This window comes from Puma concolor, chromosome A3 (genome assembly GCF_028749965.1).
Source record: "Puma concolor isolate L17-30 chromosome A3, mPumCon1.1.hap2, whole genome shotgun sequence".
Lineage (NCBI taxonomy): Eukaryota > Metazoa > Chordata > Mammalia > Carnivora > Felidae > Puma > Puma concolor.
The window spans coordinates 55,551,047-55,561,697 of record NC_141669.1 but is presented as its reverse complement, the minus strand read 5'-3'; the positions used below and the strand labels follow the sequence as shown (position 1 = coordinate 55,561,697).

At 43.9% G+C, this 10,651-nt stretch overlaps 1 protein-coding gene across 2 annotated transcripts in view; it reads left to right on the top strand.

Annotated features, from left to right (window-relative positions):
* The window catches only part of LOC147582461 (uncharacterized), a 60,395-nt gene that overhangs the window by 29,741 nt on the left and 20,003 nt on the right, over positions 1-10,651 (top strand). For both annotated transcript variants that reach the window (XR_015249145.1, XM_086700975.1), the window contains exon 4: positions 9,897-10,082. Coding sequence is in view for 1 of the 2 variants with exons in the window: in XM_086700975.1 (XP_086557101.1) it covers positions 9,897-9,932 (36 nt within the window). In the remaining variant the exon portion in view is untranslated. The remainder of the gene's footprint in view (positions 1-9,896; positions 10,083-10,651) is intronic.

The window sequence follows — 10,651 nt, the reverse complement described above, 5'->3', positions numbered from 1 at the left end:
TGAAAATAGTTTTTTTTTAGTTTAAAGAATATGAATATTTAACATTTTGGTAGATGTTGCCAATCTGTCTCGCCCAAAAGCCATACTAATGGTGTTTTGTAACTACTAATGCAAAATTGATGTCCATTTTCCCTAATTCCTGAGTAGGAATTCCCTAATTTATTTCAGAATGGTGGTATGCCTACCTAAAGGCTACACTTCATACCCTTACTTTCAGTGAAGTATGACCACATGACTATCTCTGGCCCCTGAGCTGTGAGTGGCAATGTTACTAGAATATCGTGCAATATTGCTTACTGGAAGTTATGCCACTTTATGCCCTTCTGCCTTTATGCCTTCTTCCAACATATGTAGTAGGTTTTTTTTTAATGTTTATTTATTTATTTTGAGAGAGAGAGAGCATGCATGTGGACGAATAGGGGAGGGGCAGAAAGTGAGGGAGAGAGAGAGTCTCAAGCAGGCTCCACGCTGTCAGCGCAGAGCCTGACATGGGGCTCTATCCCACAAACCATGAGATCATGACCTGAGCGGAAATCAAGAGTAGGATGCTCAACCAACTGGGCCACCCAGGTGTCCTTGCAGTGGTTTTATGGCTAGCATTCCATAGAGAAGAACATTAGAAATGATGTATGTACTAGGGATTGAAGAAAAGAAAGAAAGGAGGCTGAATAATGTGGTTTCACCACACAACCTTAGACTGCCAGCATCTTGACTGCCATTATATAAGAGAATAAACCACTATATTCAAGAGTCTTTGTCACATGCAGTTAGGAATGCAATTCCTAACCAACAGTGTCCCATTCAATCATTTAACCCATAAGCCAGTCTTTGTTATGGGCCTAGTCATGTGCTATGGATTATCACCACAGTAAGCTTGCCTGTGCCCAAATTGGACTGTCCTCAGAGGGGTTAGTGTGGCCAGGTATGTGATCTTTTATATCGATTCCCATCTCTTCTTCCCCAAATGGTAATCTCAGTCCACAGAACTAACAGAGCAAACTTTAAATTCCCATCTTTGGCTCAGATCACCTAAGAAAATCAGTCTAGAAACACACACACACACACACACACACACACACACACACACACACACGTGCGCGCGCGCGCACACACACACACACACACACACACACACACACATACAGCAGTGCATACAAAAAGCCAAATGGCTTTTCACAGCACCCATAAAACTTCCTTACTTCAGTCTCAGGAATTTTTCAGAATAACCCTTTGGCCCTCTTTAAGAGAAGGTCCATCTGATGAAAATGTAATAGCTCTATGGAATAAAAAATTGCAGAATTAATAATTCAGAGCTACTATTAAATCAATGTGCTTCCTGTTGATTTGTCAATATGGACTTTTCCAATTAGACAATTTTATTACAGTGATGAATACAAAAGGCACAATTTAGAGACTACTGTTCTAAGTTATGGTCCGGTTAGCGTAACAATCCATATTTGCTATTGAATAAATGTGATGGCTGTAGCCTTCTAAAGATTAATGGGACTTTATTGGCAACTGAGTCTGCTCCTGTCCCTGGTGAGGATCAAGCAGGACTGACTTCTTCACATATCCCCAAAGGATCCTTCCTGACCATTGTAATGGCCCATCACCTCCCTCCCCAGGGTCCTCTCCCATCCCATATCCAGAACACCCACCCTGCAGATGACAGGTGTCACGGACAGTGCCTGAGTCCCAAACCAAGTCCCACTTTCACTGGCAAAGACAGCAAATAAAATTCCTTCTTCATCTACATGAGGTCCTGTAGAATTTGTCAAATGGAAAGCAAGTGTGTCAAAGGTTCACAGTCAATGCAATCAAACCCAGGGGATCTCTGTTGTGAGTAATGTATTAGTACCTGACTTATTTAGCCTGCTGCAGGAGAAGGGACACCAGATACAGAGCAGAAGAACTGAGGGAAGTCCTGGATCTACTACATTCTAGCAGTGTCACCTGAAGCAATTTGCTCAACTGCTCTGAGCCTTGGTTTCCTCATCGGTAGAATGGGGATAATAACCTCTACTTTCTGGAGTGGGAATAATTACATAATAAAAGAGTATAATTCTTCTGACACATATCAGATCCTCAGGAAAGTATCTGTTCAGTTTACTGACAGGACAGGACCTGTGCGTCAAGGAAGAGGCAGGTCTCCCTCCTTGACAACATTTTAGTAATTATTTTCCTCTTTATCTGACTGGGAGCACATGCTTTTTTGGACCATGAATGATCTGTGAGCAGCATTTTTGCTTCCCCTCTGAATTTGTTGTGGGACACCTCTCTTAGCTTGCAAGTACTTTGATGGCAAAGATGGTGTCACCTGCCTTGAAGTGAATGACAAACCAGGCAGACAATTTTGCTTCCTTCCTTATTTTTAAGGCCCCCAAAGCATGGGTGAGCAAAGTCCAAATTATCCCTGTTCACTTTTTCTCCCCTCACATACACACTCAAGCTCCTCCTGGTCAGCTCCTCTGAATTGTCAGAGGACACTTCAGTCCTAGAAGGTGGATAGAATGACCAACTCCTCCGGGTCTGCCTCGCACTTTTCTGGGTTTTTAACTAAAAGCCCAGCAACATCCCAGGACAGGTGATCATGCTTAGAGGGGAGGAGCCCTGGCATGTGGATTGGAATAACCTCTCTAAGAGGCCTTTACCTGTTGTATGCAGAGCAGACCTCGTGGCTGCCACTGGGTGCTTGACTCACTGGGTTTGCACTGCCTTGCATCTTGCTTCAGAGTTTGCTTCTCTTTGGAGACTAGCACCAGGGTCACTGGAGTGCTCCTGCCTCGGGCCTCACTGGACCTGGTAAATAACAGCCCAGCCTGAGGGACCAGGCCCTCTTGGGTGTCCTTTCCCCATGGCAGGCAGGCACATGGGAGCTACACTAATTAACAGGTCCCATTTTTCTCCTTGCTTACTCAGGCTGCTCCTGACAGAGCTATGAGGGCAGGAGGCCCAGGGGGCCCAGAAATGTAGCCAGGTCTTCCCCAATGGTTACTAATGAGAATGTCCATGGGCTGAGAATTGCAGCTATTACTGGAATGACTCTTATGCAAGTTATTTATCGGTTGGTGATGTCTGCTGTTGTATCCAACATCAAACAATTATGTATGCTTGTTCCCCACCCAGGGATCTTGAGGTCTTTGTTTCTATATGCTTTTCAGGGTTCTGCCCACCCTCATCCTGGTTACTCTGTTTCCCTTACTCATGCTCTCGTGTCTTCTGTGCTGGTTTCCTCATAGGTCTGACCTTTTAGATTTGCAGGAGGCTGTCTCAGTTGCTGGTTTTGCAAGTACAGGCCTCAAGCTAGACCTGCAGCATGTGAAGAGCAGGGCTGTGGCCAAGCCTCCCCAAGCATGCTGTTTTGGCTTGCCCAGTTGCCATTCCCCTGTATCTTGTAGTGATAGTAGCCTCACTTTGGTATAGGAACCACCCAATCTTCTCCACGTTGTCTGGACTTTGTGGGCTTGGGCCTAAATAATGGGAGCACTTGTTGTCCTTGACCATCACAAGTTAGCTCAGGGAAGCCCTGGGGCCAGCAAGGCCAATGAACCTTGATCCCAAGATCTCTACTGGATCTGGTAGGGGGACATGCCTTCTGCCCACAGGGGCTGCTCAGTTGAGCTGATATACACTCGGTCTCTTCAGCTACCATGTAGGGAGAGCCTGCTTGAAAATGCAGTCAGTCCAGACCAATAACAGGTGCAATGGGTATCCACTGTATCTGCCTTTACGGCATGCACACCCCTATTCTTAAAACAGCACTTTGATTTCCCTCTGGGGGACCACCACTCCACCATTTCATGGATTGTTATTTGGACAGTCAATCAAGGAGTCTGTTCTCCTTTGGTCAAGGCATGAGCACATGATCTCACCAGCCGATGAGACTGTGTCCTGAGAATTTGAACAGTACAAGGAGGGAATACAGATGGAGGTGACTCTGAGACATAGAGAAAATAGGAGTGTCATCTGCCAGATCCCCAGAGCTGCCTTGCTTTCTTTCCTGTCCACAGCCTGATTCTTCAGCTCTTCCTTCAGTTCCATGAGCTACCTGAGGTAGCTTTATAATATCCCAACCTGGCTAGGCTGAACTACACTTACCAGAATTCCCTTTCCTGTATGTTTTCATGTCACGTGGGCCAGGAGAGGGATTCTGGGAATCCCTTTATAAAAAGAAGAAAAAAAGTTAATAGTGAGGACTAGGTATCCATGCATACAAGAGAAAATCCCAAGTTTTGAACTTAAACACAAAACAAATACATTTGTCCATCATGTGGAAGAAGTTGAGGTAAACAGCCTCAGGCAGGTGTGATGGTTCTCCACCATCTGTCCCCAGGCTCCTCATGCTCTGTATTCTGCTGTCCCTGTAGTGCAAGCCCGTGCTCACCGTAGTGGCCACAACTAGCTAAAAGAGAGGCTGGCAAACATAATCTTTATTGTGTGCTACAATAGAAATGGGTTCCTGTTATTGAGGGAGGAGGAAAGAGTAGGCAGGGGAGGCCGCTGCTGCCTGCGTAATGGGAGAAAACAGGGCTGTGCCGAGGGTGGAAAGGAAGCCAGCGCCCAGTCTATGCTAGAACACATTTTCCTTCCCGCCCCCCTCCCAATCCTGCACTCAATCAATGCTCCCTCCATCTCTCCTGCTCTCATGAAAATCCCTGCTAAAGGCTCCATTCACTGTGATAACACTATTTCACAGGACTTTTATCCTTAATGTAGCGAAACAGATGGGGGGAAAATGCATCAAACAACTTACACCAATATATGAAAAAGAAGAGGTTAAGAGTCTGGGTTCTAGGGGATTGATAAACCATGTTTCTACTCCTGGATCTCCTGTGTCCTAGCTGTGGGATTTTGAGCAAGTCTCTTAATCTCCTGAATCCTATTTTTCAATTGTAAATTTCAACAATAGTACTGACCTCAAAGTTTTGTGGTGAGGATTGAAGGAGAAACACTTAGTATATAGTGCCTGGCATATAGTAAATGCTCAGTAAACATTAGCTGCTATTATTGTCACTATTATTATCTGTATGTACGTCATCTTAGTCAAGTCTCTTTAGAGACACGCTAATGGTTTTCTCCCTGGGTTCATTCTTCACTGTTTTCTTCAGCTTCAGTAACTTGAATGGTGAGAGAGAGAATGAGGCTTATGACACTTCTAAGAAGCTTTACTGGGCAGACTTGGAAAATCCATGGCATGCCCCAGAGGCCCTTAGTGGATGAGGAGAGACTGGGGCCACCAGAACTCTTCAGCTGAGAACTTTGGCTCTGTCTTCTTTGGCATCTTTAGTTTATGATCTCCCAGGAGTTCAGGGACCCCTGGGTGGGTGGTAACAGTTGCCCCTAATCCATTGTTCAGCTAGTGTGAGGACCAGGTCAGCACTCATAGGGTTCCAGATGTGCTTGCTGCAAGCTCAGGCTCCCTCTGAGTGTGAATGTGGTTTCTCACCAGATAAGGGATGTGCTCAGCCCAGATCAAACACTTATCTCCAGGGTGCTGAGAGCCAAACTCTGCTTCTGTTCCTGCCTGGTATTTATTTGCTTACCCTTATCACCTCTGAAGGTGGTGTTGTTTGTGCACCTGATCTCAGTTTCTGGCTTGGTAGACTGAAAGGTGCCCTGGTTCTCGGTGGGGGTGGGAGGTGGGGGGGGGGGTGGGGGGGTGGATGGAGCATGGAACAGCCTCCAGGTGGTGCAGGGTGAAGAGCACTGGATGAGGGGGTCAGGAGACGAAGCTCCTGAGTCTGTATACAAACAGAGGGATGGGGCTCAGCAGACTCAAAGGCCTCTTCCAGAGCTGACGTTCTGTTCTGCTACAAAAACCCCAGTGGGAGCATTCTTAGGGGGAAGGAAGAAAAGTTGAAGACTTAAAATGAGCAGGAAATGTGAGTGTCTTCAGCCTCTTGTGTGAGGGAGAATTGTGAATCTCTTTTGACCACACTTTACTTTGTGCTGCCTCTTTTAGCTGTGTGGTCACAGTGCCAAAAGTGGACAGATGCAGGGCTCCTGCTCATTGAGTTGTTCGTGCAGAAATGGCTTGTAAAATCAGTGACTATATCCCATGCAAATATGGAACAAGGAAGGGGGGGATTCTAGAATATTTGCAGGAAGATAGCCAATGGTATAAAGAGGTCTTTACTTGGAGAAATACTTAGAACTTAATACTTAGAACAATTAGAAATACTTAGAACAATTAGAACTTACAGAATGAATGGGTGATAGGAGGTGGGGCATAGATTATTTACTTTACAAGATAATGTCCCACTTTATAAAAAGCTAAATGTTTCCTTTTGGAAGTCAGCTCTCATGGTGCACTAAAAGGTTGAATCTATAATAAATCTAATTATACAAGTTTTGGCTAATAAATCCATTGTGTACAAGCTTAGCCATGCTGTAAAGTGTTTTTCTCCTTGTAAATACACTCTCATTTTTAGAAGAAATTTCTATAAGATAATGTCTTTCTTGCGGTCCAGTTTGACTTGTGTGCCTGCTGTGAATTGAACAATGAAGGTTTTCCAGTTGCATCTGAAGGGCAAAATCTATTTTCTTCTGTGATCCCCAATGCCCACACTTCCCCACAAGGGGGCAGCACACCACAGGGTCTTTAGGTGTAACAAAGGCCTGGGATTCAGAAAGCACAGCCCTAGGAGAGAATGACTCCTTCCCAGAGGGAAGACAATTCACTAAAAGCTGTTAAGAGGCAGATCTTATAGTACCTTGGCATAATTGAAAGCCCTAAGTATCTGCCAGAAACCTTTCGGTTGTTCTCACATAGAAAAAGGATGAAATCATTTTGTGTGAGGGACAGTTCTTCAGTATTAACAAATTATTTTTTCTGTATCTACACAAAATTTATCCACCTAAGTCACCAACAAAAGCAATTTTAGGCAGAGACCTATACACTGAATCATAAATACATTGTTTTCCCTTCAAGTTTCGTTTGTGAGTTTATGGAAATGCATGAGGTCAAGTGTTCCACTCATGTTGTATTCCCCAAGTCTTTGCACTGCCCAGTGGACAGAAGCAGTGCTTAGAATTTGAAACAATTTGTTATTAAGTAAACACAAATTTTCCAGGAAAGAAATTTAGGATAGAAGATCAGTTTCAGTTTTAGGAAGAACTTCCCTTTCATATTTTTGTACAGGGCTAGGCTTCCATTAAATGTATGTAAAGGATAATAAAAGATTTAACAGGTCAGGAAAACAAGTAATTCCACTGTGTCATGTCTATACTAGCTGAGGGAGAAGATGCAATTCCCAAAAGTGTATATTGGTTGCCAAGATCTAGATCCAGCCTGAGGAAGTATGAATTGATCACTCCCTGGTTTTCACCTCATGGGAGAACTTAGGGATGTGTTATGCTAGACTATTATTCTGTGACACTGGCCAAGTCCATTATGTCTCCTAATATTAATTCCCCTGTCTTTCTCAGAACTCCTGGATGTGAGTTGAGTATACCATTGCACAGAGTAAGTCTGTTTCTCAACCTTTCTATGGCAGGTGTGGCCATGTGACCAACCATGGCCAAAGAAATGAAAGCAGAAGTGATATTCTTTAAGTGACAGGGTATCCTTTCTCTTCTTACTTTCTTGATGGTTGGAATGTGGATGTGATGGTTGGAGCTGGAACAGCCCCAGTGATGATGGATGATGAGGTAAAAGATACATAAGGAAGATGGTAGAAAAACAAGATAGGGTCAGGTCTCGTTATGAAGCCACCATAGCAGCCTAGACTGCCAACCTAGATGTTTGGAAGAGAGAAATAAAAATAATTTTATTTTTAAATAAAAATAATTTGGGGGTTTTGCCATAATTTCATAATTTTTTTTATCACCAATCTATATGTATTGAATGTTGTGTGAAGGGCACTGCTGGATGATCTGGCTTTAAGTTGACTTAAGGACAGAGTTGGATCAGGACCACCAGAAACAAAGTTCAGTTGTTAAAAAAAATCCTTCCTGAAAATTACTTCAGTGCTACTACCTAAATAAATGCAGCTGTATTTGGTCACAGCCATAGCTGTTTCTGACATCTGTGTTTTCCCTGGCAGCAGAGGTTGTGTTTATCCTGAATCTCCCTTTATGACTTAAAACACAGCCAGAATCTATTCCTGCATTCAAACTTGATGGTTGATGGAAAATATACAAAACCTATGGACATTAATGGCCATGGCCTTGTGAGGCCAATGTGCATCTGCTTTCTTTGTGTTGTTCTGATTAGGAACCACCCACTTTTCTGGTTCAAGGTTAAGGACAGGCAGATCTTCTTCCCTCTAGATCCCGATACAGTGACACAGATTTGCAGGATCTGGATAAAAGAGAGTTTTTGTGCAGCTACTTGTCCACCCTAGCCCTGTGGGACAGACGAAGGGGCGATTCTACTGGCCAAAGAATTGTCCCCCACTCCAGGCAGCGTAGAGGGGTGTGGGTGGAGTGGGGTGGGGGCATCGTCCTAGCAGCCCTGAGTCCTCAGCTGTCTGGATGTAGAACAGGACTTCCATGAGCAGATCCCAGCAGGTCTAAGAACAGCATAGGCTCAGTGCCCCCAGGCTCTCTCAGGAGGCAACACCAGGCGCCCTGGCTTATAGGGACTGCTGGGCATGGCCCAGCTCTGAGGGAGAGCTCTGTGCAGCTCTGGCAGCCTAATCCCACCCAGATTAATGAGGTGGGGCTACACAAGACAACAAGGGTGGACCTGCAGGGATGAGGTCTTCCTGGGCAAAAAAAAAACAACCAGTCCTTTTTAAGGAACATAGCTAAAAGCCAACTGCCCACTTATTTTCCAAATTAGCCATAGCGACTGAATGCAGATTGAGATATTATACTCAGGTTGCATAAACCAGCCTTGTATCCAAAGCCTATTTGCTGCTTCACCTACTTTAGGGGACAATCTGGTGACCAAAGGAAAACATGTCTTTACAAAGTAGCACTTGCCTAGAAGGGCCTAGACCCCATAATCAGAATTATTCCAGGGATCCCTTACCAAAACATTTTGATAGTTTACCACCACCCCTAGCAAAGTGCCACATGTTTATGCTAAAGAAGAATGGAAACAAGTACACTAAAATGTACACAATATCTAAATTGGGTTTTTAGGTTGTACTGAGGCCTGGATGAATTATTTCTAAATGCCGTGAATGTCTGCTTCTAATCTGGCCCTCACAGGAAGCAATGCAGCACATGAGGTAAGTTGACAGAAGGTGCACCTACTGGCAAACCTAAGCATTGTGGTAGCTAAGAGGCTCACTTCTCATGGTATACAAATGAAGTGCCATTTTGTTTTTGCATGTTTGGTTTATATGGATGGTCGCATGCAGGAGACCCCCATCATTGTGTGGGATACCAAAAACTAGACCCAAGGACTGAGGCGGTCCACACTGAGGTAATGCCTGGTCCAGGAGACTAGCTGGACTCCACAGGGGATCACCAACAGTTGGTAGTAGCTCCTAGTTGTGTAATAAAGCTTGTGAGGCTCAGAGAAAATGAGTACCATGATTGATTAATAATGGCTGCAATAAATTAGGGGCAGGGAGGGGTGTAAGCAGTTGAGTGGGATAGAGGACTTGCATTCCAACTAACAAATTTCATCAATTTTAACAAGTCCATCATTCCTCTCCCTCCTTTTTTACATCTTTGAAATTGAGATGCATCTTGTATCACCAAGCCAGATTGTATTTTCCAAAAATGGACACAATATTTTAAGTCTCACAGGCTCGTCCAGAACCTAGCCAAGCCCCCATCAAGAAGTAGAATTTATATCTTCTCTCCTTGAACAGGGGGTGTGTGTGGGGGGACTTTGTGACTGCCTCAACTAATATCATGTGGCAAAAGTGACACTAAATGAATTATGAAGCTAAGCTGTTTAAAAATGATATTGCTTCTACCTGGCCTCCTCTTTTCAGATGCTCATCCTTGGAACCCAGCCACCATTGCTCTGAAGAAGCACATGCCATGTGGAGCGGCCCCTGGTTCGCAGGCCTGGCTGAGGTCCCAGCTGACAACTTGCAGGCCATATGAAGGCTACATTGGAAACAGATCCTCCAGCCCTAAGTCTGGCTGCCTGACTGAGGCTGCACGGAGCACAGATAGTAAGTTTCCCAGTGATTTGTTACACAGCAATAGATAATTGAACGATCCTGCTAGATCCTGGTAAGCTGGCAGCAATCATGACAACAGTTGTCACAGCTGGCATGCGTACACCAAATTTGTAGAGTAAGTGACAATTAATTAAAGACCATGTTTTAAAGAAATCCTGCCTCACCAACATTTTTTGTGGTACAAAGGACAATACCGTAAGGGAAACATGGAAAGGTGATGTAGAAGGCTCAGACTCTGAATAGGCAGAAATCTGAGGCATACCATACCAAATTTATTTTGTATATATTTTCCTTTATAAGGATGATCTAAGTTTAAAAGACCATTCAAGGAATATTAAAGAAATGCTAAGTGATAAGAAGTGTGCATTGGTTTCACTGGCAGCGTTTTCCTTTCTCTGTGGCAGATCATCTTACAATCAATGACATCTTAGATTTAATGATAGAAGTATTTACTATCCTTGACTTAAACCTCTCTAATTATACCATCAAACACAAGTTTTCTGAGAAAGAATTTCACAAATTTTTTATTTTTCCTTGAAAATTGAAAAAACAAAACCAAA